This window comes from Mercenaria mercenaria, chromosome 11, assembly GCF_021730395.1.
Source record: "Mercenaria mercenaria strain notata chromosome 11, MADL_Memer_1, whole genome shotgun sequence".
NCBI classification, from domain to species: domain Eukaryota; kingdom Metazoa; phylum Mollusca; class Bivalvia; order Venerida; family Veneridae; genus Mercenaria; species Mercenaria mercenaria.
Window position 1 is genome coordinate 8493928 of NC_069371.1, and position 17224 is coordinate 8511151.

At 35.6% G+C, this 17224-nt stretch overlaps 2 protein-coding genes across 2 annotated transcripts; one reads left to right on the forward strand and one right to left on the reverse strand.

Annotated features, from left to right (window-relative positions):
* Positions 1-960: 960 nt before the first annotated feature.
* LOC128547008 (serine/arginine repetitive matrix protein 2-like) lies at positions 961-2149 on the reverse strand. Its single transcript, XM_053518494.1, has one exon. It carries the CDS (start codon positions 1654-1656, stop codon positions 976-978), a length of 681 nt encoding a protein of 226 aa, XP_053374469.1. The 5' UTR covers positions 1657-2149; the 3' UTR covers positions 961-975.
* Positions 2086-14244, forward strand: LOC123531621 (inositol polyphosphate 1-phosphatase-like). The gene is made up of 6 exons (XM_045312744.2): positions 2086-2221; positions 4735-4945; positions 6813-6930; positions 8719-8865; positions 10736-10901; positions 13525-14244. Exons 2-6 carry the CDS (start codon positions 4736-4738, stop codon positions 14018-14020), a joined length of 1137 nt encoding a protein of 378 aa, XP_045168679.2. The 5' UTR covers positions 2086-2221; position 4735; the 3' UTR covers positions 14021-14244.
* The last annotated feature ends 2980 nt before the right edge of the window (positions 14245-17224 follow it).

Below are 17224 nucleotides of genomic sequence, written 5' to 3' on the forward strand. Positions count from 1 at the left end.
TTTTGATTGACAAGGGGCATACTTTCGAATTTAAGATGGTTCAAAGAAAATTTTCCTGGGTCAAGCCGACGTACTGGGCATGACAAGGGGCATAAAAAAAAATACGGACCTGGAAGCAATGCGCATGTCAAAATGTTCATATCTACCTTTCTCATGGCTCATTGTCACAGTTGCAATTTTTTTTTCAATATGACTTTTTGTCATTTTCTTCTCTGAAAACTTTATAATTGTAATAAATTTAAGTGTATATGGCTCATGGACCCATACTGTATCCTAGGTATGTTACTGCCACCTGTGGTATTACATTGTTGCTGTACGTCAAACTAATAAGGATGCAATGATTTTTAAGATAAGTGGATCTAAATTGTAATATTACTAAAACATAAAAATTGGAGATTTTTTTTTGCCAATCGACTACGGAAAATTGATTTTTTGGGGGGAAAATTTTCCAAGGGGAAGACGCCGACTATCTTAGTAAAACAAACCCTGTAGCCTTCAAAAGAACTTTTTCTTGGCCAGTCTTCAGCAAGGTAATAAATTACGCAGTTTATATTCCAGTGTATGAACGGTTTTAAAACAAACCTCTTAAGCTAGAACTTCCAAAACAGCATTGCAAGTAGAATTTACATAATTGGGATGAACGTTCAGTAAAAACCGGCCAGTAAAAACATGTAATAAACTTCTTAAATACACATCACACCTCAATATTCACATGCATGGTAAACAAATTAATCAAATTTCACATAAAAGATAGATACACCAATCAGTGCATCACCGAATATACCAATTAATGCATCGCATAAAGTACCAATTGGAGCATCATGAACCAACTGGGCTGATCTGATAGAGAATCTTTCTTTTCGCAAGCACAGGTACAATTCATACAGATACATGCATGTGATTAAGGACTAACCCAACAACACATAGCATAAGACTTTGATAATTTAAAGAATCTGAAATTAAAGATAAATTGTATTACCTGCTTCGACTTCTCCGTCTGGCATAGGGACTAGTTGGAGATCTTGACCGATGTCTCTTTTTCACACCAGTTGGACTATTATTTCTGTAAGCACTTTTTGAAATCGGTTCAGCATATGCTCGTGGTGTCGCATATGCTTTTGGAGGTTCTGCATACATTTTTACTTTAGGTTCCGGTTCTTTTTGAATTTCAGGGGACCTCTGCCGTTTCTTTGATTTTCTAGCACTTTTTTCAGTTCGTTGTGGACTAGATTCACGTATCACAGGAGAATTACTATGGCTTCTTTCATTCATGTATGATCTTATAGCAGAAGCTGGAGACTGGTCTCTTTTACCCCGTACAGAGTCCACGCGACTAGGCCCAGCTGGTATACTTGGGGTCCCTGATACATCTGACAAAGACCCTGCAGATTCCGAACTAACATCCTCATAATCTACAATACTTGTACGTCCTAGTACCTCTACCGGAGGATTTTGTGATGAAGCTCTATTCCTGCTCCTTTCCTTTTCACCTTTGTCTCTTGATCTTTTATGAGATTTGTGTTTAGATTTCTTTCTCTTTTCATGTTTTCTACTGTACTGCTGGCTTTGCTGTTGTGAATTCTGTCCTGGCACAAGATGAGAATATGCACGAGCATCAAACTCATCAAATACTGCATGTTCTCTCTGTCTTGGCATCTTATCACAAATCAAAAACACAAAATAAACTCACTGAAATGCCACATGACAGTACAAGTTACACCGAGTTACCTTCCCTGGCAGAATTTTCCTCCATAAGATGTCGCCAAGTTAATTGCACATATTTCAAGAAAAATCACTAAATACAGCTCCAGTTTGGAAGTAATATCCAAGTCCCAAGCAACATAATGGCGTTGATTACAAATCCTAGTTTAATATCTAGTGAAATTCCGCTGTTATGGTCACAAAATGTCTCAATTCGTTTGTTTTGAAAAAGGAAGTAGCCGGTTGTTGGTTTCGGCGATTTCAGCAAAGGTTAAAGACGATTTATCGTTTATTATTTGTTCGGCGGTTGAAATACTGAGTTAAGAACGAAGAATAGACATTTGTTTTTCAAAATCTTTATTAAATTTGAATATTTTTTCATTGATCGGTCAGATTTTAGAAGATATTTTTGTGACCATTAGTAATAAGAATCAACCAGAATTTCGACCGACTACAACATCTACACAAAAAATGATGACGTAGTACGATTGGCGTACCTGGGAAATAAGGAAGCAGAAAGGTTAAAAGCTGAAAAAGATATAATGCGCAACATTTTACAAATAATTTGAACTTCAGTGTATTGTAAAATTAGTTTCTGTTTCTTATTTGTTCAATTTATTTTTAAAAAATTATAGGGAATACTTGGGAGTTCCGATTTATTATCAGATTTCGCGACAATTACAACTAAATTACTTGGGTCAGGACAAATAAGAGTATAGAAGAGATCGTGTTGGCATACAAGTCCGTTGTATTTTCTATTTTTAGAACTGATAAGACAGTGATCTGGTGGGCAGAAGCCCAACGTCCATGTTTTTATTGTTAACAGTGAGGGGCCTCCGTGGCCGAGTGGTTAAGTTCACTAGCTGACTTCAAATCACTTGCCCCTCATCGATGTGGGTTCGAGCCTCACTCGGGGTGTTGAATTCTTCATATGAGGAAGCTATCCAGCTGGCTTACGGAAGGCCGGTGGTTCTACCCAGGTGCCCGCTCATGATGAAATAATGCACAGAGGGGCACCTGGGTTCTTCCTCCACCATCAAAGCTGAAAAGTCACCATATGACCTATAATTATGTCGGTGCAATCTTAAACCCAACAGAATAAAGAATTCATCATCATCATCCGGTGTAAGTGTTGGAATCCGTGTCGGAATGTGGAAAACCCTGTGTAAAATTCTGCGCAGCCCAATAAAAGAGTTGTAAAAAGTGTCTTATCTATAGGTTAAAACTATTTACAAAATATCTGGTCATCTAGTTGTGGGGTGCAAGGGTTCCCAGGCTGCAAGGTGCAGTCAGTGGTCAGTGATTTTTTTTGCGTATTTTTACTGCCGAATATCGGCACTTTCCCCTCGCCAAAATAGGCCATTTTTTCCCAAAAAATCGTCAATTTTTCCCCTAAAAAAGAGATGTTTTCCCCCCTCAAACTATAAGATTTTATTTCCAAAATGTAACAGTTTATATTCGGGCGTGAGATCAGCGATATCTAACATGAAATTGGCAGAAATGGCATCAAAAACGTCCTTTTTAAGATCAAAATCGCATCAAGGTTACCGTCGCGAAAACACGTGACAAACAAAATATTGCCGATTTTCAAGAGAAATATGCACTTTAGTCGGTTTAAATATGTTCCATTATGTCATTTAAGGTTTCGATGGAGGCCTTGAGAAACAAAAATCAAACAACACCAAATCATAGAAAGAAAGAGTTGTTTGACATGAAAATTGAACAGCATGTAAAACATGTATATTACTTTACGAAACAAGTGTCAGTATACTGATATAAACATTGAATTCCGGAAAAGGGCTGCCTAAAGGGGCTCCACTTCCGGACAGTTAAACGCCTTTAAAAACTCACCATTTTTAAAGAACAGTTACACATGTTCGTTTTGATGCATTTGCAATAGCGTGCGAGTGGTGAATTTTCGCATAACAAGGTGGAACACAGTTTTCAGCAATTGTTTATCTTTATTTCTTTACAAATGGCATTCATTTTCAAAGGGAGACAACTGTTCCCGATTATTTTAAGTACAAATAGCATTCATTTTCAAAGGGAAACAACTTTTTATGATTATTTTAACTAATCTTTGAGAAAAAGTTGTCTCCCTTTGAAAATGAATGCCATTTGTAAAGAAAAAAAGATAAACAATTGCTGAAAACTATGTTCCACCTTGTTACGTGAAATTTCACCACTTGCACGCTATTGCAAATGCATCAAAACGAACATGTGTAACAGTTCTTTGAAAATGGTGAGTTTTTAAAGGCGTTTTACTGTCCGGAAGTGGAGCCCCTTTAGGCAGCCCTTTTCCGGAATTCAATGTTTATATCAGTATACTGACACTTGTGTCGTAAAGTAATATACATGTTTTACATGCTGTTCAATTTTCATGTCAAACAACTCTTTCTTTTTATGATATGGTGTTGTTTGATTTTTGTTTCACAAGGCCTCCATCGAAACCTTAATCATTTATGGTAATGAAAAATGACAATATCTCTCCTAGTTTTTGAAAAATTGGAGATCAAAATCGCCGCGATTGTACCGATTTTCGGATAGTCAAAATTTCGGACGTTATCAAATTTCAAGGGCATGAGGTGAAAATTGATAAATACAATTATTACAAGTTGTATTGATGTCTTAATTTATTTTATCACCCAAAAATTTCACGATTTTAAATCCAAAAGTGGTTTTAAAAAAATATAAACTCTTCAAACAACATTCAGTAAGGAAATGTACAGATTTATATCACTTAGTATGGAAATTAAACATATTTCTATTTTTCCCAATTTGGGGAATTATCGCGCTTATTTTCCCACTTCAGCGGGTACAGGCACCTTTATTTTTTCCAAAAAAATCACTGGTGGTCATTGTCAGGAGGCAGTTCCAGTCGCTTATAGTGCGGGGGAAGAAGGAGTCCCTGTAGATGGTGGTTGCACCTGCTGTCTGTCTGAAACGGTTTGAGCCCCTGGTTCTACTGTCGTTAAGCTGAAGTAATTTGCTTTGACACTTGTGTATTGTGACAGTTTGCCTCTCTTGTTTCAGTATGAAAGTTAACATTTTGCTGGAGACTTTAATCAACGTTTCTGAAAAAGGAGCAAATATAGCGAGAATCATACGTTCAGAATCATCATTACTTGAACTTCTCGTTCAAGAGAAGAAGGGTGACCAAAAGAACAATAGATTTGTGAAAGATTTTAAGACTCTGGCAGATGTATTGGTTCAAGAAGTGGTTCGGTATGACCTTAAAAGCAAAGTAAGTAAAAACAAATTGCATTGAAGTGAAGTTAAATTGAATTGAGATTTCAGGATTTAAAATGTTGGTATTCAGGCTTTCGGTTTTTAACTAAATCAGAGACCTGTACTTGTGAGAATGAATTGAAACTTCACACACTTCTTTGAGTATTTAGGCATAGGAAATACAGATCAATATACATTGTAATTGCACCTTTACTAATCCTACTTGTTCTGTATTACAAAAGTGGTTCTATTGTGACATTTTGATACAAGCAAAACTGTATTATCTGCACTATAAAATACTTACTGGTATTTCAGTTTATTATCGGCTTGTTTAAAGTTGATTTTTTATGATAAGTAAGCTGACAAAATCATATGAAGCAGATTTTATAGGGTTAATCAAATGCATAATGAATAAGTCCTAAATGTTTTTGTTCTGCAAAAAAGTATGAAATTGTGCCTTAAATTGTTTTTATTTTCCTCCTAATTGTGTAACTGCAAGGGAAGTAAACTAGATATCTCTGGTTATAAGTACTTGCCTAAGGCAAAAGTTGTCATTCTTTGTGGATCACAGCTTTAAATCAAATAGTAAAACTTCTGTTATTGATAATAATGTAACTATCATAAATTTTACATTTTGTAAAACTATTTTTATGCCCCCGGCATTTACTGATGCGGAAGGCATATAGTGATTGTCCTGTCCGTTCGTCCATCCGAGCTCACATTTGCATACTTAGGGGGGACCGTGGCTATAGGAACAATAGGTAACTGTACTTTTTCTTTGATGTCATTCATTCCGTAAGGCTTTTATGTGGCTATTTTTTCTCTTACATGGCTAAAAGAACAATAGAGAGAACAAAAGAGTAGCCACATAAGTATCCATATGTAGGAGGTTAGTACGAGGTTTACCAAATGGGACCGTTTCATCTAGCATCAATACCCCTTACTAGAATGACTTTATACTAATGCAGATGTAACCTGTGACCATACCTCATCTTCAGATATCACCTGACCTCAGTTTGACCTTGACCTCATTTTGGACTTAGATGCAAAATCTATCGACGAGGATGCCACCGGGGGCATCAAGCGTTTATTGAACGCAGCTCCTTGTTTGTTTATATTTAAAGGACATAGAAATCAATTTTTAGACTTTATTTAATTTATTTTCTATTGTTGAAAGTTTCAGGGTCTATCTGTACAATATGATGATCTGGCATGCACTGCACATGTTCCATAACTCTGTTTTTGCATTTCTTCAAAACTATGCCCCTATTTTGACTTAGTCAATTCATAGATCAATATTATTTAAGACTATATGAAAACAGCGATAATCCTTCATATATAACTTAGGCTTTCTTTCAGACTGTACCTATGATAAACCAATACTGTACAGAATTCACTGAACCACTTTGTTAAGGATTTGTTTTTCTGTGGTTTTATGTTTTCGCATGATGTTTTACCGGTATGCGATTGGCTATTTGCATTTATGGAATGACGTTTTTGCAATATAGCTGGCATAGATAATTTTCATGTTGTTTTTATTTTAAAATTAATTTCATTTTTGTCAGTGTCTGTTATTTTCTGGAAAACAATCTGGAAAACCATCCCGAATATTTTAATACTACATTGAAGCGTAATGGGATAATAAAAAGCAAGCACGCTATTCATCCATAAGTTACTTTTTAGGCTGAGTGTTCACAAATACATCCATAACAATTTCTGGTCTGTATAACTTCTGGCCGCAGGAAATCTTTTTACTTGTTTATCACTGTCAAAGTTTCTTTTACATGGTTGATGTATATGGTTTGATAATTTAAAATTCATTATCTTTTGGTTCGTGATTATAAATACTTATAACATTATAGAATGATAATATTTTATTACAGTTTCCAGGTATAGGAGAGAGTATTTATGGTGAGGAGAGCAACAGGTTCACCAATACACTGGGAGACAAGGTCACTGTAGAGATACAAGATACACCTGAGAAAACGCGGACATTACTCAGTGAGGTTTACCATTTTGGCTTTTTTCCTTTTGTAAATACAGTGCAATCTTTCTGGTGCAAACACTGGGAAAAAATCGTGTTGGTTGCAGAGTTTTTTGCTCTGAAGACATTAATATACCAAGACTGTCTTTAGTACAAGGGACTATGCTGCTTGGAGATGTCTGTAAGAAATGATATACTGTTGATGAAATGTAATGTAAGCAGAAAAGCAATGTTCAAAATTTTTACAGATATATAAGAACTTGGTTTTAAATCATTATGTCTCCCCCAGGAGACATATTGTTTTTGCCCTGTCCGTCCGTCCGTCCTTCCGTCCGTACGTACGTCACACTTCATTTCCGAGCAATAACTGGAGAACCATTTGACCTAGAACCTTCAAACTTCATAGGGTTGTAGGGCTGCTGGAGTAGACAACCCCTATTGTTTTTGGGGTCACGCCGTCAAAGGTCAAGGTCACAGGGGCCTGAACATTGAAAACCATTTCCGATCAATAACTAGAGAACCACTTGACCCAGAATGTTGAAACTTCACAGGATGATTGGTCATAAAGAGTAGATGACCCCTATTGATTTTGGGGTCACTCCATCAAAGGTCAAGGTCACAGGGGCCTGAACATGGAAAACCATTTCCGATCAATAGCTAGAGAACCACTTGACCCAGAATGTTGAAACTTCATAGGATGATTGGTCATAAAGAGTAGATGACCCCTATTGATTTTGGGGTCACTCATCAAAGGTCAAGGTCACAGGGGCCTGACCATGGAAAACCATTTCCGATCAATAACTAGAGAACCACTTGACCCAGAATGTTGAAACTTCATAGGATGATTGGTCATGCAGAGTAGATGACCCCTAACGATTTTGGGGTCACTCTGTGAAAGGTCAAGGTCACAGGGGCCTGAACATTGAAAACCATTTCTGGTCAGTAACTTGAGAACCACTTGACCCAGAATGATGAAACTTCATAGGATGATTGGTCATGCAGAGTAGATGACCCCTGTTGTTTTTGGGGTCACTCCGTTAAAGGTCAAGGTCACAGGGGCCTGAACATTGATAACGAGTTCCGATCAATAACTTGAGAACCACTTGACCCAGAATGTTGAAACTTCATAGGATGATTGAACATGCAGAGTAGATGACCCCTGTTGATTTTGGGGTCAGTCTATTAAAGGTCAAGGTCACAGTGGCCTGTTCATGTAAATTCATTTCTGGGAAATAACTTGAGAACCACTTGACCTACAATGTTGAAACTTAATAGGATGATTGGACATGCAGAGTAGATGACCCCTATTTATTTTGAGGTCACTTGATCAAAGGTCAAGGTCACAGAAGCCTGAACAGTGACTTGAGAACCACTAGGCCAAGAGTGTTAAATTTTAGCGGGATGACTGGACATGCCAAGTAGATAATCCCTATTGCAGCCAACCATCAGTGTCTCTTTGACTTTCGCTCCTGACCCCTTTTGACTTCTTGCCTATAGGACTTTGCATTGGGGGAGACATGTGCTTTTTTACAAAAGCATTTTCTAGTCTAGTGCTTGTGATGGGTACGAAAACTTCTGATTAAATAAACATAAAATGTATATCCCAGTATTTTTTTAATCAGTTACTGACCAAGCTGGCAATAATTAGTGAATGCATGTTTCAAACCAGTCATTTTCGTTTTGCAGTATGACTGGTTCATTACTTTATAGTTAAAAAGCTTAATTTATGAACCATTGTCAGTTTTAAATCAAAGAAAAGATTAATTTTCTGCAAGCATTAGTAAGTTCAAATATTTTAATTACAGGGCAGGTTTTAGATGGTAATGAGAAAGCAGCTCATATTTTATCAGAGGTGATACACCATGATGTCCAGATGTCAGACAGGTGTCACATAACTGACCTTGACTTTGACCTAGCAGTAGAGGAAATAGGAGTATGGATTGATCCAATTGGTAATACTTTTCACAAGTCAAGTCCTCATGTGTTTTTTTTCCTAGAGACATGTGAATGGCAGGGCATTTTATATAGTTATCTGACTTTTGTACGCCTAATATTTTTAATAAAATGGTATGATGCAGACCTGGGGTAATTAAAAATGTAATTGTAATTAATTGCAATTAAATTACATTTCCCAAGTAATTGAATGTAATTTGTAATTGTGACATTTATCAATTACATGTAATTGTAATTTAATTAATTACAGAACAGTTCTAGGGTGTAATTGACAATTACATTTCAATTACTTTCCAATTACATGGCACATGCTAAGCCAGTTTGTTGAACAAATAGTATATATAATTTGTTCAACAAACTGGATTATTATTTTGTGTTTATTACCAGTGACGCTTCACTTTAACCTGCTAATATGCATTTCATAGCTGTGAAAAATAACAATAGAATATTATGGTAGGTGTTAACCCCTTGGACATAGCTCCTTTGTTCTGATATTTGTTTCATTAGAACCAGCTGGTAATCTTTGATGATGTTTGTCATTATGTTTTTGGAGAAAATGATCAAATTAGGATTTGAAATTGTTATTTGCATAATTATTATTTAGATTTTTATTGGAGCAAAAATTGAAATGCTTAGCATTTAGTTTAGTCATTTTTTATCTGTGATAAAATTTGTTGTATTAAATGATATAAACAACATAGCATTTCACAGTTCTAACAAGATAAAAAATTTAATTATTATTGTAGACATTATGAGTATTCTACAGTTTTAGTGACATAGTTATTCTAGGATGACTCATGAATGTTTTACAACTTATTTTCAATGTGGTCCTTTGGAGAACTTGTAGTGTCAAGGATAAAAACTTAAAATATATGTTTAAAATGTAAATGATTAAATACTGAACTAGACTAGTTAAATTTGAAACATATTGCAGAACCATGATCCTATAAACATCAGAGAAATTCAGACCTCAGAGAAATACCTGACTTTACATGCATCTTCTCTAACCGAATTCTGCTAGACGATGTATTAACTATTAATTAGGGCTGACTTGTAGCTCCTTTTGCAATAATATTAAAGACAGAGTAATGTTCTCCCGCAAACACAGATTTTACTTTGAGCTTAAATTCAATTTTGAAATAACTGAAATCAGTTTACATGTGGATTATCATGTTTGTGTAGTACAAAGTGTAAGACACACCACATTTGGTATTGTAATTGAATGTAATTAATTACAATTCCCAATGTAATTGTAATTTAATTAATTACATTGCTAAATTTCATGTAATGGTAATTGTAATTTAATTGGACATTTCTCAATGTAATTATAATTTAATTAATTACATTTTAAAGTAATTGACCCCAGGTCTGGTATGATGTTACAGCTATATCTATAAATTAACCTTTATTTTCGTAGATTAAGTCAAAAAGTACAATAGCAAGGACTTCCAAACTTAACACATTAATTAACTAACATTTGAAGAAGATCATTATTGGTTTTTGGCCCAAAGGCTTAAAGGAACCTATGACAAATATAATTGCTATAGCTTTCAAACTCTACCCTACTAGAGGAAGATCCCTATTTTTCTTTATATATTAAATATTTTATAAATTGTGGTTTGCAAGAAAAAAAGCAGACTTAAAAAAGTAGCTTTATCTTCTGTAGGAATTCTTAAGAAATATCATACAAGTATGATTCCATTCTAATCCTAGAATTTGAGAAGAAGTGTATGAGAAAGCTCTGCTATAGAATATATAAAGCAGTAACTTCACAAACCTAGGAAAACTGCTTGCTGAAATTTATATGATTAAAAAACAACATCAAACAAAGAAATGTCAATTATTATAAAAGAAGTATTACACTTTCAGATTCAACTGCCCAGTATATACAAGGTGATGAGGGTACAGTAATAGATGGTTTAGTTAGCGAGGGATTACAATGTGTAGCTGTGCTGATTGGAGTGTATGACAAGACAACAGGACTGCCCCTCATAGGTGTCACAAACCAGCCATTTTATCAGTTGGAAGGTTCAAGGTATGTAGCAAACTTTTGATTCTATAAAACATTATATCCTCCTGTTACCTGAATCAGTGTATTTTGTTTATGCATGCACTTTGTTTAAACCAGGAGTAGTACAACTGCATCAGTTTATGCTTTGGTTGAGTAAACTTGCCAACTAAATAGCAGTCAAACTTTGCTAAACATGTCTAACATGAGAAAATAGCAGTGATTTAAAATACATGGGTGTAAATTGAAATTCTTTTTATTTTTAGCTCACCTGAGCAATGCTCAGGTGAGTTATTTTGATCGCTCGATGTCCGGCATCTGTCGTCCATCGTCTATCAACATTTAGCTTGTGTATGCGATAGAGGCTGTATTTTTTCAACTGATCTTCATGAAATCTGGTCAGAATGATAACCTTGATGAAATCTAGGCCAAGTTCGAAAATTGGTCATCTGGGGTCAAAAATTAGGTCACAAACTAGGTCACTAGATCAGATCAAAGAAAACCCTTGTGTATGCGATAGAGGCTGTATTTTTATGCCCCCAGCATCTACTGATGCAGAGGCATATAGTGATTGTCCTGTCTGTCCGTTCGTTCGTTCGTCCATCCGTACATACGAGGTTAACCAAACAGGACAGTTGCGTCTAGCACCAATACCCCTTACTAGAATGACTTAATACTAATGCAGATGTAACCAGTGACCATTCCTCATCTTCAGACATCACCTGACCTCAGTTTGACCTTGACCTCATTTTGGACTTAGGTTGCTTTATATGGGCCATCTCGTGGTTAACCAAATGGGACCGTTTCGTCTAGCATCAATGCCCCTTACAAGAATGAATTGATACTAATACAGATGTAAACTGTGACCATTCCTCATCTTCAAACATCACCTGACCTCAGTTTGACCTTGACCTTGACCTCGTTTTGGACTTAGGTGCAAAATCTATCGACAAGGATGCCACTGGGGGCATCACGCATTTATTGAACGCAGCCTTTTGTTCAATTGATCTTCATGAATTATGATCAGAATGATTGCAATGATGAAATCTAGGTCAAGTTCAAATATGGGTCATCTTGGGTCAAAAACTAGGTCACTAGGTCATATCAAAGAAAATACTTGTTTAAACTCAAGAGACCACATTTTTGGTCCAATCTTAATGAAAATTGGCCAGAATATTTGTTTCCATGAAATCACGAGGTCAAACATGTTTACACTGTTACGGTGTGTTTCTCAGGTGAGCGACCTAGGGCCATCTTGGCCCTCTTGTTTTTACTCCTGCTACAAAATTGCCTCCAGTTTCTTCTTTCACTCAACTGAAATAAAGATTTGTAGTTTAAGTGTCTGCTATATATAAAAATATAATAGTCAAATGCATTACATGGAATTAAAGCATAGGGTCTTTCACCAGTAAAAAAATGTGTTTTAACTCCATATGGTTTTATATGTGGATGTAAATTAATACTTATTTAAGGCCAGAACTGAGAAGATTCCATTTTATCAATTGTATTCCATCTGTACTCCGATGACTGACCCAGTAAAACTACTAATAGTCACCACTGCCCACACTTTACACCGATGCTTGCAAAGAATGACAAGATGCCATTGTGGCTTCTACTGCCTGTGCTAGACTTGATCTTACTTGAAAAAAAAGCTAGTAAAAATGATTGTAAAATATAACATTTTCTTCATCAGGAAGGATCACATTAAATTTTGTCATATGTTTAATTTCTGGACACAATTCTGCATTTTTACTATCACTTTATTTTAGGGATTACTCAGTACTGTGATTCTGGTGTCAGCTTTTAGATATGCTGTTTATTATATTTCACCTAGGTCAAGATAAATGTGCAAGGGGTGAATTCTTATCCCTACTAATAATGATAAATCTAGGCTTACATAAAATATATATGTTCAGCATGTATCTGAGAAAGAGGCCTCTACACAGTGAAGTTCTTCTTTCATGATATTCTTTGTTTCTGCCTCAACAAATGAGCCGTGCCATGAGAAAATCAACATAGTGGGTTTGCGACCAGCATGGATCCAGACCAGCCTGCGCATCCGCGCAGTCTGGTCAGGCTCCATGCTGTTCGCTTTTAAAGCCTATTGGAATTGAAGAAACCATTAGCGAACAGCATGGATCCTGACCAGACTGCGCAGATGCGCAGGCTGGTCTGGATCCATGCTGGTCGCACACCCACTATGTTGGTTTTCTCATGGCACGGCTCATATATAGATTCTTATATATATGCTTTAAATTGATTTCATAAACTGGGGTTTGATAGGTTTGTGGTTGTACCAAAAAACCAAACCCATGCCAGATATAATGCTATCATTAAAATTTGATTTTTGTTGTACGTCTATAGCAGATAATGTTCATTTACAGGTTTAACTAGTCCGAGTTATAAAAAGATCTGTAAAGTGCTAAAAAAAGATGTTGTGAAATAAATTGTTCTTGAAAACTGCAAAAACAGTAAAGCCTGAATAGGTCCATTGCATTCATCTAAATGGAAATTTATAAGTATGTGAAAATTGTGATTTATTGCAACTGTTTCAACATTGTTAAATTACTCAGTAATCTGTTCATGTTCTTACTGGGCTAGTCACTTACCTTTATATTTACAGCAATATTTTTTCCGTTTGATATTGCAGGTGGACTGGAAACATCACTTGGGGAGTTTGTATTGGCGAGACAAAAATTAACTCATTACAGGGAACAAATGTATCAAAGAATAGTCCTGCAAAGACAGTTCTCATTAGCTCTAGTGAATCTGAGCAGGTGAAAGACACACTAAGTAAAGCCTTCACCCTCCGTCACATCTCCGGGGCCGGCTACAAGCTTCTGGGTGTTTGTCAGAATCTTGCAGAAGCTTACCTGCTCACTAAAAGTAGTAACTACAAATGGGATTGTTGTGGGCCTCATGCAGTACTTAGGTCAATGGGCGGTGGAATCATCAAATACACAGACCTGTATAGTCATGTCAAATCTGGTCTGAATGAGTTCGATGGACTTGAACAACTGAAGTACCATATACCAGATGATCCGGATAATTCCGGTGCACAGAGGTGGTGCAATCAATGGGGAATAGTGGCCTATAAATCACCAGAAGTATTGAATAAAATCGCAAAAGTTGTTAAAGATATATGATGTAATTTTCCCACACAGACAAAGCACTTTTAAGAAAAGTATATTCAAAAAGATTATTCTTATTTTCAGTTCAATTTTTATCTAGTTCAAAGAAAAAATATGCTTATTTGTAATACTGTAGCCAGGCATTATAATAATTTTACCATGTTAAAAAAAACAGATTATCTTGTACTTTTAGGCCATATCTAACTAAAAAGTTGTTTATTGGATTTTTTTTTTTTTTTTTTCAAAAAAATATGTTTGTTCTGTAGGAAAACAGGAACAAGCAAAGATTGAAGAAGTATTTTTTCCATGACCTTGTATTTTCTCATAAAACTAAAGAAAAAGCTGAACCTTTAACAGTAACTCTCCATGGATCCGATTAAGAATACAAGAAAAGAACAACACGGGAGTGAAAAAAAAAAGTAATTACATACATTGTACATGCTTGAAAATATTACTATGAAACATGCAACATACAACAATACATTACCTTTAAAATTGACTTGACTATTTACTACAAAACAATTTAAATGAAACATGATATAACTACCATATTTTAAAAAATCCTACATTTTCTAACTTTGCTCTCTTTTTTTTGAGGATGAAAATTTTTTAAAAGTTTCAGTGAAGTTTTGAAATGCATATTAACTTGCATTGATATTAATTTAAGCAGAGATGTGGAAATTTGAAGATCCAAATTGTTTAAAAGACAACTCGAATGTTATTAATGCCTTACCTTGCCTATTGCTAGTACTTCCAACAAGAAAAAAACAAAAGAGATGACATGCATCAAAACACATTTCCCCTAACCAGTATAATGTATTAAAGTTAATATCATAAATTAATTTTTAATTTTTTTCATCCTTACCAGTATTTCAATAATGGTGATCTATTTTGTTTTCAACAAACCATTCTTAGAAAATGATGTAAACTGCATAATTATAAATACAAATCATTTATATTAGATGTGTATAGGTAGTGAGTTTTAATTGTGATTGAAGTCCATTTCAAGACAACTGGGGCTGGAATTGTAATCATTTCTTCACTGTTCTGTAAAACGTTGGGCACCAACGATTACAAATTTTAAACAGAGTTTACCCCAGCCAGCCGGCTTAGCTCAGTAGGGAGAGCGCGGATCTACAGGTTGCAGGGTTGTAAGTTCAATCTCTGGGTGAGGCATATGTTCTCCATAAATATCTAATAGAAGAAATTGTGTCTGAAATCATTCATCTTCCAACTCTGATTCATGTGGGGAAGTTTGCATTTACTTGCAGACAACAGGTTTATGCTGGTACAGAATCCAGGAACACTGGTTAGATTAACTACCTGCCATTACATAACTGAAATACTGTTGAAAAATGACGTTATACCCGAAACAAAAGATTTTACACACACACACAACCGCCCTACAAAATTTTTGGGAAGGCAATATGTCCATATGTCTGTTCATCCATACATCCAGTTTTGTGTTGTGCATATCTCAAAAAGTATTTAACCTAGAGTCATCTAACCTCATTGGATCGTTAATCAAAATGTGAAGTTGTACACCTGGGGTTTTGTTCCGAATTTCTCTCATCCAGCCCAAAGTTATGGCCCTTAACTTTTTCAAAAAGTGTGCTTAAAGGGCCTATAAGTTTGTGTCACGTGCCTCAAAATGTACCCTGAAACATTTAGTATATGAAGATCTGAACCTGATGCACTGTTTGGGGCTACACTCTGCCAGACCATAGTTACGGTCCTTGATTAAGCAACAAAAATGCATAAAGGCCTTAAATGTTTGTGTTGCATATATCTAAATAAGTATTTGACTTAGAGTCATGAAACTTCACAGGAATATTATTATATGATTTTTTTAGCTCATCTGATTTTTTGAAAAAAAATGATGAGTTATTGTCATCACTTGAGCGGTTGTCGGCGTCGGCGTCGGCGTCTGCGTCGGCGTTGCCTGGTTAAGTTTTATGTTTAGGTCAGCTTTTCTCCTAAACTATCAAAGCTATTGCTTTGAAACTTGGAATACTTGTTCACCATCATAAGCTGACCCTGTATAGCAAGAAACATAACTCCATCTTGCTTTTTGCAAGATTTATGGCCCCTTTTGTACTTAGAAAATATCAGATTTCTTGGTTAAGTTTTATGTTTAGGTCAACTTTTCTCCCAAACTGTCAAAGCTATTGCTTTGAAACTTGGAATACTTGTTCACCATCATAAGCTGACCCTGTACAGCAAGAAACATAACTCCATCTTGCTTTTTGCAAGATTTATTGCCCCTTTTGGACTTAGAAAATCAGTTTTCTTGGTTAAGTTTTATGTTTAGGTCAGCTTTTATCCTAAACTATCAAAGCTATTGCTTTAAAACTTGCAACACTTGTTCACCATCATAAGTTGACCCTGTACAGCAAGAAACATAACTCCATCCTGCTTTTTGCAAGATTTATGGCCCCTTTTGTACTTAGAAAATATCAGATTTCTTGGTTAAGTTTTATGTTTAGGTCAACTTTTTCTCTTAAACTATCAAAGCTATTGCTTTGAAACTTGCAACTCTTGTTCACCATCATAAGCTGACCCTGTACAGCAAGCAGCGTAACTCCATCCTGATTTTTGCAATAATTATTGCCCCTTTTTGACTTAGAAAATCATTTTCTTGGTTGAGTATTATGTTTAAGTCAACTTTTCTCATAAACTATCAAAGCTATTGCTTTAAAACTTGCAACCGTTTTTCACCATCATAAGTGGACACTGTACATCAAGAAACATAACTCTATCCTGCTTTTTGCAAGAATGATGGCCCTTTTTAGACTTAGAAAATCATGGGTAGGACAATATTTCTATTACACAAAAAAAATCAGATGAGCGTCAGCACCCGCAAGGCGGTGCTCTTGTTTCACATAGGGTTTTGTTTGTGATTTCACTCTGCAAGATCAGAGATCACAATTATGGCTTTTGAGTACCCCACCCACTCCCACTGATTTCTTTTTTCAGTTTTTCTTTTACCTTGTATTTCTTAATGATATTTTAATAGTATCCATACCAGTACCTTACTCCATCCCACTGATAACTCATACCCCCACCTAAGGTGACATAAAAGTTACCCAGTCTGCATTGTCAACAAGTAACACGTATGATGGTACAGAGACCAGTGTCCTGTGAATACACATCTAGTTTTCAATGGTGCAAGTGCAAGAAATATCATTTTTGTGTGTTTCTGAAAAAGGATGAGCGGCA